At 40.8% G+C, this 20306-nt stretch overlaps 2 protein-coding genes across 9 annotated transcripts in view; one reads left to right on the forward strand and one right to left on the reverse strand.

Annotated features, from left to right (window-relative positions):
• GREM2 (gremlin 2, DAN family BMP antagonist) overlaps nucleotides 1-14228 on the forward strand; it is a 41974-nt gene extending 27746 nt beyond the window's left edge. For 3 of the 4 annotated variants that reach the window (XM_064413733.1, XM_064413730.1, XM_064413734.1), the window contains one exon: nucleotides 11381-14228. In XM_064413733.1, the coding sequence (XP_064269803.1) occupies nucleotides 11381-11888 (508 nt within the window). In that variant the 3' untranslated portion in view covers nucleotides 11889-14228. Of the gene's footprint in view, nucleotides 1-9127; nucleotides 9300-11380 lie in introns of those variants that run through there. The other variant, XM_064413731.1, reaches the window with a different exon arrangement.
• Nucleotides 14229-17358: 3130 nt separating this feature from the next.
• FMN2 (formin 2) overlaps nucleotides 17359-20306 on the reverse strand; it is a 157677-nt gene continuing 154729 nt past the window's right edge. For all 5 annotated transcript variants that reach the window (XM_064413727.1, XM_064413726.1, XM_064413728.1 and 2 more), the window contains one exon: nucleotides 17359-19434. In XM_064413727.1, the coding sequence (XP_064269797.1) occupies nucleotides 19408-19434 (27 nt within the window). In that variant the 3' untranslated portion in view covers nucleotides 17359-19407. The remainder of the gene's footprint in view (nucleotides 19435-20306) is intronic.

A 20306-nucleotide genomic window follows, 5' to 3' on the forward strand; every position in this document is an offset into this window, starting at 1 on the left:
TGGTGAGGCTCTTAGTTATGTGTTTGTATGGCATAGACCTGGTTGGAGCTAGCAGGCTACATGGGGTCAACATTAGTTTTATTTGCTCATTAGCATAGGTCTGCACTCTGTCCCCAGAACTGCTGTAAGTTTTAGTCAGGAGGACTGATGCTTTGTCAGGCAAATTTCACCAGAGATGAATGTAAATGAAAAATGCTCCAAGCAATAAATCTATGCCATTTTTAAGACAACTATGTGAAAATACAGCTGGAATGATTCTTACAAGTGACAAATTGGAAAGTAGTGGGATATATAGCTGAAATTTTGTTCATATGGGAATTTGCATACTACCTAATAGAAAGATTAGCTTGTGGGATATTGGGATTGGAGCAATTCTTATTTGAACCATCTGTGTTTCAGCTCTATAAATAGGATACTGGCTTACAGAAATTCAAAATATAAAGACTAGACCATCAATAACATTTTAGATTTTTCAAACAGGAGCATGACCAGAGTCATAATGTGGTAACTGAAGATAGCATCTTGACAGAGAGCCTGAAAGAATAAAACAATCTGAATCTACCAGAAAATCTGGAAAAATTAAATATTACTTCTCTACTGATTAATCTATTATTTATTTCATAAAAGATGACGTGCTACCTGTTGATTTTGAGAAGTACCTGCATTTTCCTGATCATTAAGAGAAGCAAGCACTTCTTTTGAGCTTGTTTATGATGCTTCAGAGATCTCAGTTTTCTCCTAGAACAGAACTCATTCAAATGCCCTCTTTTTAGAATGGTGCAAGTACAGTATATTGAAGATTAATGGTCATTTCCCTTATTGAGGCTAGAAAATGAGCTGTGCATTCTAAAAGTAGTGTGTTGTTTGAAACTACAAAGAAATGAAGCTCCTAACTCCATCCCTGTTCTATCAAAACTCAGGGAAACTATATTGGAAATTTTCATACAAAACAATTTTCATTTACAAGAGTATAATGTTTTTAAAGAAAAGCTTGCCTAAGGCTAGCAAATCTCTATTTCTCTGCAAAAAATTGCAAGAGTATTGGTGCCATGCAGTGCAATTGAAAAATATTGGATACAGTCCATTCTCAGTTAATTTCTGACCTCCAGTAACTCACTTCCCTTTTGAGCTCAGTTCTGGTCCTGCCATATGTTGGTCACCAAGTCAGTCTACAAACATTTGAAGTTGTGTCGTTTAGTCAGGCATTGGTCTTGGATGAGATTTCTGTGTTCTGTTGTAATGCAAACAACAAAAATATAATGGAGACTGTTCATTGCAAAATAGTCTTTTGTAGCATCGATTCTCCAGTGAGGAAGCAACGAAATGAGCCATTGTATTTAAATGCTGAACTTTCCCCATTCTTGGGTTGACTTTCCTCCTTTCCAACAGGCCGAGGGATGGTCACAAATAAAGACATTTGCTTAAGTCACCGCTTCCCTTCATATTTAGTTTTTAGTTTCCCAAGGGCAGAAGTCTGCTGTGTTCTCCTGAATGAAATGCTGCCAAATGGGAGTGTAACAGCTGCCTTCAACACAGAAGAATAAAGTTGAATGTAGGCTGTTTTTACTTGCTGTTTTGCAGTTTTACAGAACTGACTTGCCTCTCTGGGGCTCTTCATCTTGTGCTGAAAAGCTGAGAAAGACTGAGAAGGAGACAAAGTATCTTTTTAACTTAGTTCACTCTTGCAGGGAGACATTTTTTGGATTCATAGGAGAAGTATCAGTCCTTTCCAGAAAAGCTCTACTTGTTGTATCCATCCTTCCACCCCCTGACTGTAGCATTCTTCAAAACCAGGTTAGGAGGAAGAGAATCAGTCTCATGGACAGCTAGCAGAAATCTGGTTTTATTTTGTGGGTTTTTCCCTCCTCCCATTCCCCCTTTTTTTCTCCAGTGTTGCATATGCTGCCAGTACCGATGACTACCCAGACACTTCTGAGTAGGACATCTCACTCTGCTTGGGACAATTCACATGTGCTCACCAGGCAGACATTTGTCTGTGGTTGGTTCTAAAACCACAAGTTCCTGAAGCTGAAATAGCAACAAAATTTAGGGCTTTTAATCATAATTATAAAAAAAAAAAAAAGAAACCCTTTTCCAGTTACCTGCTAGTATTCAATCAGAGTTGTATGTGTTCCTAATCCCCTAAAAAAGGCATTTCTATATTACCACAGGTACTATGGATGACTTTGCTTTTACATTTCTCAAAGCTTTCGTTCCTTCTCTTCATTTCACTTTTCCTGTTTTAAAGTGATAAATGCTGACACAATTGTTGAATAAAAATCTTTGCTACTGATAAATACAGGATCATATGAAGTTGATGGTATCTTTCTTCACTGCCTTACCTGGCTAACATTTAGCCTTAAAAAGATCCCAAACCAACAAAACTTGCAGCATTGTTTCCTGCACTATTTTCTTCTAGTTGGGCCCTCAGTAATTGCATCTATTATATGTATGTGTGTTTTTTGGGAAGCACTGGTATTTATCATGGACATAATCACAGAGGACTAGAAAGGTTAGGAGGAACCACAGTGGGGGATCTGGTCCAACCTTCCTGCTCCAGCAGGGTCATCCTACAGCACATTGCACAGAATTGCATCCAGACAGTTCTTGAATGTTTCTAGTCAGGGATACTCCAGGACCTCTCTGGGCAATCTGTTCCACTGCACCCTTATCCGCACATTGAAGAAGTCCTACTTCATATTCAGATGAAACTTCCCATGCATCAGTTTCTGCCTGTTGCCTCTTGGCTTATTGCTTGGCACCACTGAGAAGAGCCTGGCTCCATCCTCTTGGCACCCTCCCTTCACAATCTTTTAGGTATTGATGAGGTCCCTTCTCAGTCATCACTTCCTGAGGCTGAACAGGCCCAGCTCCCTCAGCCTTTCCTCATAAGGGAGAGGTTCCAGTCATTTAGTCTTCTTTGTTGTACTGAGGATTCCAGAACAGGACCCAGCACTCCAGATGTGCCTCACCAGGGCTGAGTAGAGGGGCAGGATCACCTCCCTCGACATGCTGCTGGCAATGCCCTTCCTAATTCATCCCAGGACACCACTGGCCTTCTTGGCCACAGGGCACTTCTGGCTCTGGGACAGCTTGTTGTCCACCAGGACTCCCAGGTCCTTCTCCACAGAGGTGCTTTCCAGCAGCTCAGCCCCCAGCCTGTGCTGGTACAGGGGTTTTTCCTGCCCAGGTGCAGGACCCTGCACGTGCCTTTGATAAATTTCAGTCAGTTCTTCTCTGCCCAGCTCCCCAACCTGCCCAGGTCCTTCTGAAGGGCTGCACAGCCCTCTGGGGTATTGGGCCAACTTTGTGCTGTCAGTGAACCTGCTGAGGCATCTGCCCCTTCACCTGAGTCATTGATGAACAAGGGGAACAACACTGGGCCCAGTGCTGGACCTTGGGGGACACCACAAGTGACAGGCCTCCAACTTGGCCACGTGCCACTGGGTACAGCCCTCTGGGATCTGCCGTTCAGACAGTTCTGAATCCACCTCACTGTCTACTCATCCAGCCTGAGCTTCCTGACTTTGCCTGTGTGGATGTTGTGAGAGACAGTGTTGAAAGCCTCACTAAAGTTGAGGTAGACAATATCCACTGCTCTCCCCCCATCTATATAGGTTGTTGTTTCATGGCAGAAGGCAATCAGGTTGGTCAAGCATGATTTTTTATTTGTGAATCCATGCTGACTTCTGATCGCATTCTTGTAATTCATGTGGCTAGAGATAGACTCCAGAATGAGGTGCTCTATCACTTCTCTCAGGGTTGAGGTAAGGCTGACTGGCCAGTAGTTCCTTGGGTTCTCCTTTCTTGCAGTTTTTGAAGACTGATGTGACGTTTGCTTTCTTCCAGTCCTTAGGCACCTCTCCTGACTGCCATACCCTTTCAAAGATCATCATGAGCAGCCTCACAATGGTGTCCACCACTTCTTTCTGCACTCATAGATGCAGCCTGTCAGGGCCCATGGACTTGTGAATGTCAAATTTGCTTAGGTGTTCTCTAACCCAATCCTCCTCCCTTCCAACATTCCTTTATGCTGGTCTCCTGGGTCAGAGATGCCTAAGAGATGTCATATCAGACCAATCCAAAGATGTTCAGTAACTCTGCATCCTCTGTTACCAGCATCCCCACTCCATTTAGTAATGCATCCACATTATCCTTGGTTTTCCTTTTGCTATAGTTACATTTGAAGAAGCTCTTCTTGTTTTCATTGACATACTTGGCCAGATTTAATCCAGATAGCCTCAACCTTTCTTGTCTCATTTCTAATTCTCTGGCAACCTCTCTATATTAATTTGAAGCGGCCTAACCCTATTTCCATCTCCTTAATCATAAAAGTATGTCAAAATACCAGGGCTGACTTCATCAATACTTTCCTTCCCCTCTCTCTGGTCTCCTGGAACTATAGTTTACAGCCAGGTTCTTTAGTGACTCTCCTCACAAACTCTTGGTTCTGGCTTTAAAAAATGAGAAACTTCTCTCTATTCTTCCAGTACTAATACCAAAAAAAACACCCAACAACAACAACAACAAAAAAAAACAAAAACAACCAACCAACCAAACAAAAAAAACCCAAAAAACCAAACAAAAAAAAACCCCAAAAAACAAACCCACCAAAAAACCCCAAAAAACCCCTACAGATTTAAATGCTGTGCAAGATATGAAGTGTATGAAGAGCCAAATACTGTAAATCAGTACTACAATATTTAGGTCAATATACTTGATGAGAGTGCAAAGAACTGCAGGAGTAGTGTGATTCTGTAACACTAATGAAGTGACCAGCTACATTTAAACAAATTTCGAATGAGCTTAAGTTCCTGAAGGAAAGAATAGTTCAGTGGTTTAAACATGAATTTCTGCTGGGAGTAAAGGCAGATAAGAAAGAGAGAGGTCAAGATGAGAAGGAAAAACCCAGCATTCAAGCTGGCTAGTTTTAGTTTCAAGGGTTACTTTACTTTCCAGTTTTCTTCATTGTTCCTTCTGTCCTAAAAATAGCACATAACACATTGCTGAAAGACAGGAATAATTGGCTGAGTTATTAGTTCCTCTTATATTTTTGTGCATGGATGAAAAATTCTTCTAAACTCCCAGTCTTTTCAGGGAAAATTCAAGATAAAGCTCTTGGTAGTAGAAAATCTATTCAGTGAGAGCTGAATTAGTACAATGAAACATCCTTTCAACTAGCGTAGACTGTCTCCACCGGTGTCTTCTACATGCTTCCATTTTGTTGATTTACTTTATTTTTCAATAATTTAAGTTCATTGTTTCCAGGAACTGTCTTGATAAGGGGAACTTATAAGTTCTGGCATTACTGGGGAAAAGCTGTCCTATTCTGAGGAATGCAGGCTGACATTGTTGAAACATAACTTCATCTCCCCCTTTCAAAAAACAAAGCAAGAACTTGCACAGTAGAGTGTGATTCCTGAGGACCTTGCCTGGTTCCTTCAAAACTTTGTGATGTGCCCTGTAGGCAGTCTTGACTCTCTGGGGGAGAGGCATTGGTGAAAGAGAAAAGGATGGATCTCCTTTGTGGAAGGGAGAGAGAAAGATGGAGAGGAGGAAGGATCTCCATTCAGTCAAGCCAGTGAAGGTACTAGGAATTTATTAAGTCTGAAAGAAATGTTTTTCCCCCCAACCATCCTGTTAGGGCTGTGATGCAACAAAATAGCTTTCTTTCAAATCACTGTAGAAGGTTCTTAGAGGACAAGAATGGAAAAATTTCTTCCTGTAAATTTCAGTAATGGCATTAGTTATTTTTGTTTAAAAAATTGCTGCCTTTTGTGTTTTGTGCAGTGATTTTGAAAAGTGATGTGTTGTATTCCCAGGACACGGTAACTACTGCTACAATGCAGATCTGAATAACTGAATCCTAGCTGCAGTATTGTGGTTTTTAAATTTTTAAAAGTTTGGTCTGCCCAGCCTCCTGCATGTTTTGTTGTTGTAGCTGGCCTCACTCTTGGCAATTTAGTAATGGGAATCTATTAATGATGGAATGACTTAATAAGACACCCATGTCTCTGCAACAGGAGATACAATACAGTATTCAGTTATTGCTAATGCTGTTGTTACATGGGAGAAATAGTTTCCAAAGGATAGTTAAAAGAGAAAGGTTTGCACCAAATACCTCCTTTGCACACAGATGCCTGATTAGTCTTTATTGAAATCTTTATGAGAACATTGTACCATTAAAATCATGCCTAACTATTAATAAATTAAATAAATAGCATTTTTGGCTTCCTGGTAGAGAATTTGATATTTCCTGGCTATCCACATCTGTTGCTAAAGCCAAGTTTTAGTTCTTTGAAAAGCTATTGCCTGGCTTGTCTTCAAGGAACACTTCTTGTGTCCCATCTTAAATGTGAGAACTAACCATGTACATCGTGTTCTTACATTACTATACATATGACTGGTTTATACAGATTCTTTTTCTGACTAGGTATAATGTGAAAGTAAGGGGGGCCTAGAAATAATTTTTTGGTAACAGAGCTTCCTGCATTCAGCCATGCTCAAGTGACTTGTAAGGAGAGCTCTCAAGTCTCTGAAGTTTGCAGGGTAGAAATTGGAAGCAAATTATACAGGTGGTCGAATGTGGCCATCTATGTACTGTACTACATAATGGGACCTGATTTAATCTAGTCTGTAATGCCTGCCTTTTGCTAGTAGTTACAGAGAAATATTTGTCCAAGGGAAGCTCTTCAGCTGTTAATTAAATTAAAATTTTTCAAAAAAAAAAAAAAAAGAGAAAAAAAACCCACCAAACTCTAATTTTTTTTTTTTTATCATCTTCCCAGCCACTGGCTCTTACAGTACTTGAGGCTGTGCTTCTGATGGGTGTATGATAGGTTTATAATACTAAATCTTCATGAATCCAAACTGTAAACTGTAATTAAGCTGAATAGGTAGAGTCTCAAATTCCATGCTAAAACAGATTTTGTGGGTTTGGATTTTTTGGTTGTGGGTTGGTTTTTTTTTGTTTGTTTTTTTTTTTTTGTTTGTTTTGTTTTTTTGTTTTTTTGGTTGGTGGGGTTTTTTTGGTTGTTGTTGTGTTTTGTTTTGTTTTAAATTGCCTGCAACTTTTATTTCTGAATTCCCTCCAGAAAGGTCTGGTGAGGAGATGATTCTATCATACCTATATCAGAGAGGTGTATGCTTTCAGGAATGCTGATAATGCTGAGTGCTTTGTAGGTGGTACAAAGTAGGTGCTACAAAGTAGGTGCTAAAGCAAACAAACGGGTCTCACACCTCCTGATTTCCTGAGCAGCTTATATAAAATATCACAGTGATCTTTCAGTTATAGCCTTCTTTCTTTCTGTCCTCTTGCAACCTTGAAGTAGATTGATCTTCAAAACAGGAATTCCTAGTCAGAATCTGCATCATGAGCTGAGAAACTGGTCATGACTTTGAAAACTAGAGGAAACATCAGAAAGGCCATTCAGCACAGATGGGCACTGGTGTTACCTCCTGCCCTGCCTTTCACACCATAGCACCCAATTTTTCTCAGGGGGATTTCTCTGAAAATGATGACCTTGAATTCTGAAAGCAAATCCAATGCTCCGCTTCAGAGAGAACTTCCTTAAGTGCAAAACTATAAGCTATTTTGGGGGTTACATTACTGCCTGTCCTGCTCTGGAGCTGGATTAATTTCAAGAATGCATGAGTTATAGGGCCAGGAGGTCAGTATGAAAAAGGGAGCCTGCGTTGGTAGGTACTTTATGACACAGTAATTGGATACAAAGAAGAAATAAAACTAAGGGCAGACACAGTGATCCTGGGTCTTCCCCTCCTAGCAGTGACCTGACCTCTGAATGACAGCTGGGTTTTGACATTCTTGCTTCCATGGCCAAGCATTTTTCACACTCCTGGGCCTGATAGCCCAGCTCCAGCATGCTGGGTTTGATGAGTTTATGAACTCATACTTGATGCTAATTTGCTTATCTCAGGGAGAAAAAACTTGCTATGTGATATGTAAATGCAGGCAGGCCTTGTTGGGCGTCTTGTCTATGGTTAAGTTATTCTCAGCTCATGCACTGGAAAAAAGGTGTGGGGGAAACTGGCATCAGCTGACAACAATGCTTGAAGAAGTTGAAAATAGCCACAAGAGATCTGCCACTAGGTCTGCTATGGGGACCCCCAGTGCAGCAGGAATGGGGGGGCCCAGGCTGGCATTGGTGCACGTTGTAGGGGCGTTGGTCTCCTGAGGCAGTTCTCACTTGCATGGTCTCAGCCACATGCTGTTTCATTCTGTTCCATCTAAGTAGGGCAGAACAGCCCTGTCCTTGCCAGAGGCCAGATTCTTCTTCAATACGTTTTGTGTTTCTTCTCATCGCACTCTGTCTGCAGACAGACAGCATTCACCATCCTGCTTTGGGTTCAAATTGAGTTTGCCAAAAGGTTGTCTTTCTCTTGGAGTCCTGAAGTTTCTCTTCTCTTTGCATGTGAGCACTGAAAATATATGTGTAGTCCTTGGCAAGTTGCTGGCACCGTGTGACCCTGTTTGCACCCTTACTTGCTTGAATAGGGGATTTGTATGCCAGGGCTTAGAAAGGAGTGATTTGCAGGCTAGTAAGGGGTAACACTGTGATTAGAAATTCCACGATCTGACAGAATGCACATTTGACCTGCTAGTGTAGAATAGATTATTACGCCGTTATGTAAATATTTTAAAGTTCAAGTTTGATAAGGATCAATGACAGAAATAGGTGGTGTGTTCCTACCTGTCTGTAAAAGTACTTGCATGTATTGCAGTGTTTGGTTTATAACTGTACAATAGTGGCTTTGATTAATAATGCTTTATTAGTTATAAACACAGACTTACTGAATAAATCCTACTTACTCTATTGAATGGCTCTCCATGCCTACATAAAACCATTTAAGCAATCAGAATAGTGCTATAGTATTTCTCTATATTGTAGACTTTGTTGTTAGCTCTCTGTCAGCTTTCCTGAATTCCTACATAGGATTTCTGTTTGACCACCACTCTTGGCACAAAAAGGAAACATGTCCTTTCAAGTTTCATTTTATGAAGAGAAAGGGCAGGCGTGGTAACATGGGGTTTCATAGAATTGTAGAGTCATGAAAGTTGGAAAAAACCTTAAAGATCATCCCAAGAAAAGAGGAGGGGGTGAGGGAAAGGGTGTGTCTCTCCTTCTGACCTTTGCTGTCCTCTTCTATGCCAGGATCAGAAAAATGAGACTGGAGAGGCAGTATCCCTTGTGTTCAAAAGAGTAGAAGAGTATGCCTGAGAAATGTAGCATAAGGCATCTTGTGGAGAGCTCACCTCTGTCTTTTTCTAGAAGACAAAGGTTTGTAAATCTGGTTTCTTTTCCTCCCCTTTCTATATAAAACACAAAGCACTGGGAATCAGTTGTTTTATCTACTACTGAAATGCAGCCATCAGTGCAGAATAACATGAGAACAATTTGAAAGGGAGCATGGAACACTATATTCAACTGAAACTAATTACCTGATTAGGTTTTGGCCTGGCTGTGTGGGTTGACATCCAGTGGACTTGGCAACAATACCTGCCTGTAAAGCCAAGTCTAGTCTTGCTTCGTTTAAAGACCTTGGACAAAACTTCTGGACTTGCATGCTGAATGCTAAGCAGTGTGAAAATAGGCCACTGATTTAAAGTACCCATGGCTACAGTGGGCGTTCAGTGGGGAGACAGCATGGTTGCAGATAAATGAACTTTTTTGTGGTTTATAAATACTGATTTCCATTTAAAGGTGGTTCTTTTTCAAGCAAACACTTGGGTGAAATTTAACTCTGCATCAGAACATCCTCTGTTTACAGCTATACGATTGGCACTTTTGTTTCCTTCAGCACTTCAGGCTTCTCCCCTTAGAAACTTAGTCCAAGTCTGACATTGAGATCTTGTAGACTTAGAAAATTACTTTCAGCAGTGTCACCTATCTGCTAGAGTAGTTCCTTTTCTTTATCTCCACAGAAGTTAAACATGTTAGGTCTGCTTTATTAGGTGAGAAGCATTTGTTACTGCTATTCTTGTCTTCTTTTGCACCTTTACTGCAAACACTTTTTTGATCTTTTGGTGTCATTGTTTGGAAAGTGACATGTTTTCCAGATGACAGTACCTATGCAACATCTGAAGTGTCTACAGTGTTAGACATTATAATTACTAGTGTGATGGTATTTTTTTTTGTCTAGGTATCTTTCTAAAAGAAAAAAAAATCATTCCAATGATTAAAATCACTGGAAGGGTTTGAAGCTTTACTGTGAAGAGAGGGATAAGTCTTTCTTCTGTACACTGTAAAAATATTCAGTAAGAATAAAGAAAGACTTGGAAGTGTTCTGGTTTCCAAATGGGAAGCTTCTGTGTACCCACTTCTGGCACTGAAGAGACCCTCTGTTCTCTTTTCCCAGGGAGATTGATATGAAATGAACTGCCAAATGAGCAGTTCACTAGTGACTTTATAGGGGAATTTAGTACACCTAGTCTGATATTCTGGAAGCACATTGAGACCCATTACTGAAATGAATTGGACAAGAGCTGGTAAGAGATGTTCCACACAGAACAAGAATACGTTAATAGACAACCATAGAAAAAAATATTTCTGCCATCTGGCTGACTATTTTAACTTAGCAACAAGCTTATGCTCTAACCTATTCCTTAAAATCTAAAATAAATATTGAATCCTCTCATGTTTACAAACCTTCTTAAACCATTTGTCCAAGAGGCCTCGCAGTTGTGAAGTTCTCTAAGTTGTGTTTAAGCATTTCCTCTTACTGCAAAAATAAATCCATCAAGGTTTTGGCCTCATACAAAGACAACAAATACAAGCCTGTAAGTGCCATAAGAGCCCCAAGAAACTTCAGAAGCAATTTAAAATAATGAAAATAGTTTTTTGGACATTCCCCTGCTGCTTCTGTGGGGAATGAGGCTGGGCGGGGACTCGGGGGCTGAAGAGACATGGGCATGCACTTTGTGTAACCTGGTATTCCTTTCCCCTGCCATCCCCAAATCAGCTCTCACCATCTTGGCAAAAGTTTCTTGAGCCTTTGCTAGCCAGGAGTTTGCCCAGCTGTTTGGCCCAGGATTTCACAGAGAAGGAGGAAACGTTTCTGGCTGGAGCTTTTGTAAAACCACCACTTCAGCCACCAAAGCATCAAAGTCCCTTTGGGGAAAAAACAAGTAGTTGGAGAGTTTGGGAAGGGGTGAGGGGGAGCAATGTGACTTTCCAAAGGGCCTGGCCTCTTCCTGATAAGTAATCACCCTAGCATAGAGCTAATCTAGGAAAAGTGATGGGATTATAAAGAAGATAAGATCTCCACTTCTTCTAAAAGCATGCGTGAAGTACCAACTCCATTCCAGTTCTGTGGTTTGAAAATATGATTCTCCTAACAGTGGCTCATGTTGCCTTTGCAGGATGGTTTGGAAATTTGCCCTGTCCGTTTTTCTGATGGCAGCACTGGTTCGAGTAATGGACACCAGGAAGAACCGCCCTGCAGGTGCCATTCCCTCCCCGTACAAAGGCAGCAGCAGCAACCACTCGGAGCGGAGGCAGCAGCTGAACAAGGAGGTGTTGGCCTCCAGCCAGGAGGCCCTGGTGGTCACCGAGAGGAAGTACCTGAAGAGCGACTGGTGCAAGACGCAGCCGCTGCGGCAGACTGTCAGCGAGGAGGGCTGCATCAGCCGCACCATCATCAACCGCTTCTGCTACGGGCAGTGCAACTCCTTCTACATCCCGCGGCACGTGAAAAAGGAGGAGGAGTCCTTCCAGTCCTGTGCTTTCTGCAAGCCACACAAGGTCACCTCTTCGACCGTGCAGCTGGAGTGCCCCGAGCTGGACCCACCGTTCCGACTCAAGAAAATTCAGAAGGTCAAGCAGTGCCGGTGCATGTCTGTGAATCTGAACAGCTCAGGCAAACTGTGAGAACAGCACATAGCTGCTGCTTGGTGTTGTCTCCATCAGCTTTACTGCTGCGTCTCCTCTCCCACTGAGCAGACTGTCCATTTTGTTGGTTTGTTTCTTCTTTTCCTATTTTTTTTTTTCGTGTTTTCTTTTCTTTCAGGAGGCATCTCTCCAGCAAGGGAAGGCTCCTTGTCACTTGCCTACTGGAATAGCGCTTTTTAACCAGCTGTGTTAGGCACTTCATCACAAAGTTTCATAGTATCTTAAATATCATCTGGCAGTTGAATCTTCTGGAGTGGAGCAGGCTCACAGAAGTTGGGATTGATCATCTAAGTGACCAGTTGGCTGAATCCAGCATTAAATGTTTCCACTGTGTGGAGTAAAGCCCTCTGCCCTACACTCCAGTTCCCTCCACAAGTGGAGAACACCTTCCCTGTGCTTTGGTCTGGAGCTTGCTTCTCTCACTTGGAAGTGCTGGGGTGCTGCCCAGGACTGGGGAACACAGATGAGGGAGAGTAACGAGGAGCAATGTGTGAAAAGCATGTGAGACTTTCCAATGAGGCTCCTCTCCTTAAGACGGCTTAATTGTGCAATGACAACTGATTCTGGGCTTGTTGTCTGAACGGCAGATCAGAAGCAAGGGAAAGAGGGTGAGGCGCTGGGTCAGCCACGGTGACCACATAGCAGACTGAGGGTGGGTTCTGATGCTGTTGTGGTTAGAGTATATTGAACACATGGCCTCTGCAGCAGTGTTTATTTTGTAACCTAGCTATAGTAAACAACTGTTTAAAGTATTATAGACCTAGCCATGTATATTTTTCTTGTGGCAGAGTATGCCAGCAATTAAAATATGTTAACAGACTCAGTTGCTAGGTCAGCTGCCTGGCTTAAAATGGACATGGTTTTACTATGCTTTCGGTAGGTTTTTGTATGTTAGATATGTGTGTGTGTTTCTTACTTCAAAAAGGACAACATCCATTTATGACCTTATATTTATGCCTGCTCAAACCAGGGGAGGTGGAGGGGTAGTGGGAGAGAACACTTAAGGGAATGATGTGTCCCCAAAGGTATAAAAGCACTGTCACGCAAAGGACAAAGTTTGGTCATTACTGGACTGAATACAAAAGCTACATAAGTGTCATCAAGTTTTGGGAGTGGTGTCTCACCCATGATTGTAAACCATGTTAATGCATTAGTGTTAAAGGACAAACGCCTCAATCAGTGCTGCTGGAATGGGTCACAGCTGTGGGAGCAGGGAGAGAATAAGCTGTAATTGCTACACTATTGGTGGTCCACTCAATTTTTGAGACCTGCACAATAAGTATTGGTGAACACTTGCAGTTCATTTTAAATCATGCTATGTTGTTATTCAGTTGATGGAGTTTAAGATGTCCTGTATATCCCATTTGTTACAGTTCTGATTTGTATTAGTCCCAGCTGCATTAAAATCCTGTCTCAAATCAGCCCCTTCCCCCAAACCAAAGCCAGTGCGCACGCAGTTGTCTGAAGCTTACAAATTAAAAATGACACGCCGACTCCCTGTGCATGTCGCACAGCTCAGCATCTGCAGCCTGCTGCCGGAGCCCCTCCCCGCCAGCCTCTTTGCATGCAGCCACTTCAAGGGGTTAATGTGTTCAGCACTGTTGCCAGCCAGGGCTTCAGAGCCACAGGTCCCCATGATGTGACACAGGCCTCCCTAAGAGGCTTTGAGGACTGATCTCCACAAGAGCTCCAAGCGGTTTACAGGGACTGCTGTGAGCAGGGTGAGGTTGGTTGGGTCTGGCAGCCCTGTTACATGAACAGACGTCGCGTTTCTGCTGGGATCTTCCAACGTGTCAGAAGTGCACAGGGAGATTCCTCACACAGGGAATGCTTTAGGGGCTGTAGCTGCTGCCTTGTGGCATCGTGCCAGCCCCTGGATGGCCCCAATTCAGACTAGTCTTGAGAGTGTGGGTGTGGGTGGGATGCAGATGGGGAAGGTGGCAATATAGTCTACTTAGACTCCGGGGATCTCAGTCTTCACTTGAAAGGAATCAACTGAAAGTCAGACATTTTGGACCAGAGAGAGAAAAGCACCCTAGTAAATTCACTTAAGAAAAACATGCAAGAATCTTTACCTTTAAGCTATGCCCTGCCTGGGTTTTTCACCAGTTTGCAATATGAATATGCTGCAGCTTAAAGCTCCTTCTAGGAGCTGTGTTTATGTAAAAAACTGAGTTGAGCTTGTAATGGTTAAAACTGTATTTAATTCTTGTTTTATAAATGAAAACAAAAAATGAAGAAATGCTTTAAGTATAATGTAATTATTTTATAGGTCAACTATTAAATTATAGATTAAATAATAAAGCTACTTTAGGGTTATATGGTATCCAGGTGTTTTGCTTCAACAATTTGTGTCCAACTGCTCTCTAATCAGTATATTCTCCAGCTTCCTTTTCATCCTCCAAAATATAGGTGAATGATGGCTCATCCTGACAGGTTGGGAAAACCTAACTACTTCTTCCCTTGTTTCCCACTCCCCTCAGAAGTACCTGGAAGGCAAGAGGGAAAAATAAAATGCATTATTCTTAGATTCTGGAGTTGATTTTTCATGCACTTATTCTGGGTTTTTTGGTAAACTGACAAACAAAGCTCCACCACTGGCTGAAACACTGCCATTGTTTGCCATAAGAGGAGTATCTGACCCAAATAATTTTGTTTAAAATATATACAGATTCTTATGTAACAGGCACCAAAGTACTCATAAGGAAAAAAATATTATATCCTGAGATATAGGTGAGGTTTAGTTGTTGCTATCAGCTCTTGAATAGGTTCAACATATTGGCAGGCAGTCCAAACACAGGGTAGTATTTTGGAGTTTGTGGTGTTTTTTTCCCTTACCAACCCAGAGATAATGCAGTTTCCCAAGGGAAGATTTCTGTATGGAAAGGGAGCTGTCACATTGATTAATGAGCCTCCATGTGACCAGAAGAGATGCCTGTGATGGGTCTTGAAAGAAGCAGAACCTAGACCACAGCTAGCAAGGGAGGGCTGTGTCCTTTATGGCACTGTGCTTGTAGGAGCCCTTTTCTGTCTTCCCTTCCCTGTCTCTTGCCCAAGTCTTTTCACAGTTCAGTGTTTGGAGACTTTTTTTTTTTTTTTTTTTAGTAGCTGTTCCTTTAGAGAATTAGTGTTTTCATTTGCCTTAGCTACCTAGTGTGGGCAGGCTCCCTGCTCAGACCCCCCCAAGCGCCTCTGTCACTTGGCTCAAAGGGAGCTCAGCAGTCACCTCCTCAAATGCCCCTCTCTCATTCCCACCCATCTCTTGGCCAGTCTCCTGCTTTGCAGGTGATGGATTACCCAGCACCCACCTGAACCTCTGCTGCTCGAGGCACAGCCCAGACTGCAGCTGCAGTTCTCTGTCTGTTGCTGCCCAGCTGTTGAACCATTATCGTACCAGAGGCATACTCTGTGATCCAAAAATCTCCCACTTGTGGAAGCAAGCCAAAAACAAGGCAAATCTCTCTGAGGAGGTCAGACAGATGCAGTTACTTCTTAAAGCAGCCAGGTGCTACAGGACAAGGGAAGCGAGGAGGACAGTGCATGTTAAGCTCAACCACAGTGGGACTGCCATGTAGGTCCCAATTTGGCATGGGTGGCACGTGAAGTTTCTAAGAAGGTCAATTTAAGCAGCAGCTGGGAATAAATGAGATAACAGTGCTGATGCAATTAGGACCCTTTATGTTCAGAAAGACAGCATTTTTTTGAGGCAATGGACTTACCTATGGATGTTCTTGCAAGTAGATTGGAAGAATATCAGATACAGGAACAGATGGGTCAGTTGTAAGCAAGAGAATAGCTTAGAGAACCTGTTCTGTAATGAGAATCCTCTTGATGAGTGGCTGACATGAATGGTATTGGGGTATGGTTTTCTCCTTTCTCCCTTTGCTGACTTGTTTACACTATATTCAGAAAAACTCAACTTCATCAGTTTTTGCTTATTTGGTCCATAGTTTAAAATTTGTGTAACTGAAGTAGCTAGTGTAGTGGCTTTGTCACAAATTTGGCTTTGCTTTTAACCTAGAGTCTGCAACAAAATAATTGCAATACAATGACTTGCTATATGTTTCTGTCAATGAAATTAATATTTGCTTCCAAGTTTTTAAGCTCATCACTGAAAAATTGGGCAAGAAAAAGAAGTCAGTCTGTGGAAGACCCCTCTAATTATAATTCCCACTGCCACAGTTGGTTAATACTTAACTAAGTTTTGGATGTGTTTTGGGATGATGAAAGCTGCTTCAAAAAAAGCTAACCCACTACTGTGTCATGACGTGACAAAGTGCCATGCTTCTGAAAGGCTTTAATTGGCAGGCAAAACAACATGAATCCTCTTAGCTCCTCATAAAAAAACCCAAATTGTTATTGCCAGCACATCACATCTGCTGCTCAGGTATAGAAAGTCCTTCTTTTGCTGCTGCATTTAAGTAACAGTGAGCAATATGTGGTGTTAGCAATCGACAAAGACTCAGAATTTTGTCTGTGAGAACTCTGGTAGAATTAGGGCCAATTCTTCAGTGTAGAGTGCTTGATGTTGCAGTAAAGAGGGGGATTGCAGCAAATGAAGAGGAGAGGGGACCAGTGGGGTGTTCATCCTCTCTAAAAAAAACCCAAAACAAAGAAAAGAGCATTGGTCCAGAATTCTGTAAAAAGTTGAGTGTGCTGCTAAAAACAAAGAGCAGAAGTAAAACTTGTGCTATGAATGCCCTTTGGATGTTCTGTGGATCAACTGTGGTGCTGCACATAGTGGGTTACTTTGCATGGAGGTTTGAGATAGGTTGGAGAAGAGCTATATAAAAGAGAAACATGTTCTATCAAATAGGTTAGGTCTGAGTAAAATGAAAGAGAAATTTATGTAGCAGCATGTATCTTAAGATCATAATACAGTTCTGTCAGCTGCAGTCAACCTTTGGCACTTCAGAGAGAGAAAGAGGCTTGAAAAAACTTCTAGCATCCATGCTGCAGATCCTGTGGAAAGGGTATCTATGTATGTGACAGATTTAGGAGGTTGCTGGACCTTTTAGGAGGTTGCTAAAACACTTGTATATATATAAAAGGATTATAATATGCAGATTATACTTTTCAATGCATGTTTTTGCCTTACTAGCAATTTCTTGAGACTGTTAACTCAGCAATGTAATAGGACCGGGTTACAAACCTGAACCACATGCAAAACTGGGAGGCATTCACAAGCTGGAGAAGTGAGTTTTACATACCCTCCTTGGGTAAAGAACGCTGAAGCTCTCACTACCACTGCCTGGGGAAAAGGTAGTGTATCCACATACTGGGGAATTACTGTCACTACCCTTCCAAAAGGCAAGCAAAGAGAAGCCTTATTTCCTCTGCTTTCTTCATAAAGGCTCTTTCTTGATCACAGGAGCTAGAATGGGATGTGGGGCTTAGGGAGCAAATAGTTTGTAGCACACTACAGCATAGCCAGAGAGTGACAAGAAGGTTGCAGTTATTTCATTATTATTCCTTTTATTTTCTTATAAATTAACATTCTAAAAAAATTGGAATAGAAACACTAAATACAGTATTGCACATAGTGATCTTTGTTAGATGATCTATTATTTCATTTAGTATAGTAATATACATACTGTAGGTACTGAAGAGAACAGGAAGGCTACAAATGAAAACATGCTACTGTATCCTTGCACTTAGGAGCAAAGTCAGGAGGAGAAGACTACTGTTTACATAAATACAAACATGGATTTGAATCAGTGCCATTAAAATAGCTTTACTCTTTAAAGTTTTTTTCCATAAGTTAGTCGTAACAGCAAATAATCTCTCGTTTTCTCTTCCCCAAATAGTAATGTTACTCCCATCAACACAAAATTTTAGAATTCATTTCTTGGTAATTTATATCCCTGCCAGAAATTACTGCTTTGTACAGATTTTCACATAGGTTTATCAGCATCAGGAGACTTGCTTTTCACACAGTGAAAAAAACCATCTTTTCTAGTGCTTGGTATATGTGAAGAATAACAGATTCCTGAGGTCATATTTTGCACTTCCTTTTATGACACCCTGTAGAGTATATTAGCCTGAACAGCTCGGAATGTCTCTTGATGTGCTAGATTAGACAGGGAATAATGCAACCCAGCAGGTTAGAGCTCATTTGCCTTACCCCAGCATGTTTCAGGCTCCAAAGCTGTAAGCATGTGCATCCGACTTAGTTGCGCACACAGTCTGCTTTCAGGAAAAATTAGCTTAGAAAGAAAAACGTTATCAATCAAGCTGATTGGTTTGGGGCTCTTAAATAAGGACTGGAGGAAGGGGTTGTTATCAGTTGAGCAGTCCAAAACTGATACAGCAAATTTTGGATTGCAAAAAGGAAGTAAGCTTGTGGTCTAAAATGGAAGCCCTAAGTCATATATTTCAATCATTAACCTCCTAGTCAGGGACACTGAAAGCCTGGAGGAAATGTCTGTAATTCTGTTAAGTGTGAAATTGATGTCAATTAGTTGGTAGTCTATGTTCTGTCACTAGAATAGGCTACTGTTTTCCATAAATGTTGTCTCCATGTGCATCTTTTAATAGCTCTCTAAAGGAGTTTTAAATTAACTGTAAAGCTAATTCCAGAAGGGAAGTCATGTACATGTGGCCAAAAGCCTGTCTGACTTAAGTGATCAGCAGTTACATCTATACTATACCTTCTAAAGTTCATGTAAAAGTATTAGCTGCTTTATATATTGACAAACTATAATAGCCAAATCTCTCATACTCTCTATCATACTCTCATACTTCTGTGCTTTTCTGTATTTTTTTTTAATGCTGGATTTCTGACCTCCATACCACCTGGCATTCACTATCTGGCAGAAGATGAAGTAAAAGTATGCTGCCTTATCGATTTTAAACATAGTTACAGTAAACATCTTGTTCCACAAATATTTAGTTATGGAGGGCAACCAAACAAGTTGGGAAAGCATTGATTATACTGTATAAACAGCACTTAACAATTCAAAATACAAACTACAAATGCCAACATGAAACGGATACAAACAATTCACTAGGAGTAACATTTCTTTCCCTAAACTAAGTGCAGTGCCATGAAGTATTTGTGTCAGATGTTGCCAGTAGGAATGGAAATGTTTTACTGTACCAAGTAGCATTCTTATGAAGTTCAACTTAATGCAATCTTCAGCATGTTCAGAACTGATGCAGATACCACTTTTTATGCATGCTGACTTGTCCTATTTGTAATATACCATACACTTTACAAAATACCATTTTTGAGTGGCAAAGGAGATAGAGAGTACAGGGAAGGTGTTTCAAGCCCATACCTAGTCTATTTCTGGGCACTCCATTCAAGTGATTACATTCGTGAATGAATGCACAATAACACATCAGTTGGTGGAAAACTCTAGAAAACAAAACACAAATTTTCAACTGTCAAGGAAGCAAATGATCAGGATGATGGAGTTTCCTTCCCTCTCACTCCTCACCCACAGGCATGTTGAATTTTGGTAACCAGGTAACAATGGCTTTTAAATTTCTTCTCTCAGATTTTCATACTTATCTTTGCTTTCTGAAAAATAAAATAAATTTTAAAAATAAGGACAAAATTTGAATGTACACAAAATCACCTTACACAAATATGAAAAGCATAGAAATACATAGGCAAATGTTTGATTAAATTTACTGTAGAAATGACTTCACAAATAAACTTTGAAGCTAGAACTGAAGTAGACTACAGCTATACACTGCTTGTGAAATATTTCTGTTTACTTTCCTTTTCACTCATCAAATTTTCACTAAGACTGAAGGTCCCTGTTTCAGTGCAAATAAGAATGATACAGGAATAATTAAACAAATAGTTATTTCTTAAAAGAAATCTCTCAGTGTCTTCATATACAGCAGTATATAATTTAGATGGAGAAATGCAAAACAATGTTAATTTGGGGTTTTTTTTTTGAAATAAAATGTTGATCTGCTTTTAAATAAAATTGATAAAATGTAGTTTATAACTCCAAGCTAGTACTCCATTTACATTTCTTGTGGCACTAGCTACAGTCAACTCTCACTAAACATTCAAAATAAGAAACAATAAATGCAATATTATTGCTTCCTGTATCAAATTATGTTAGTTACAACACAGTAAATTACCTCATGCTTCATTTAAAAGATGTATCACACATAATCTGACTACACAGCTATAACTACAAAGTACAAAAGAATTAAGTCAGGTCTCGGGGTTGTGGGGAGCAGAGGACACAGAGAGGGACACAAACACATGAAAAAAAATCTTCTAATACTTTTCAAACATAGATGATGGCCAGTTGCTACAGTTATGAATTATATGTGAGGTACCAGAATAATTTTTTCTATAAATCAGTCATGATCCTTACAATGGTTAGGCAACCACAGAGGAAAGGTTTCATTGAATGACCAGAATTACTT

The sequence above is a fragment of the Passer domesticus genome, chromosome 3, assembly GCF_036417665.1.
Source record: "Passer domesticus isolate bPasDom1 chromosome 3, bPasDom1.hap1, whole genome shotgun sequence".
In the NCBI taxonomy this organism is placed as follows: Eukaryota; Metazoa; Chordata; class Aves; order Passeriformes; family Passeridae; genus Passer; species Passer domesticus.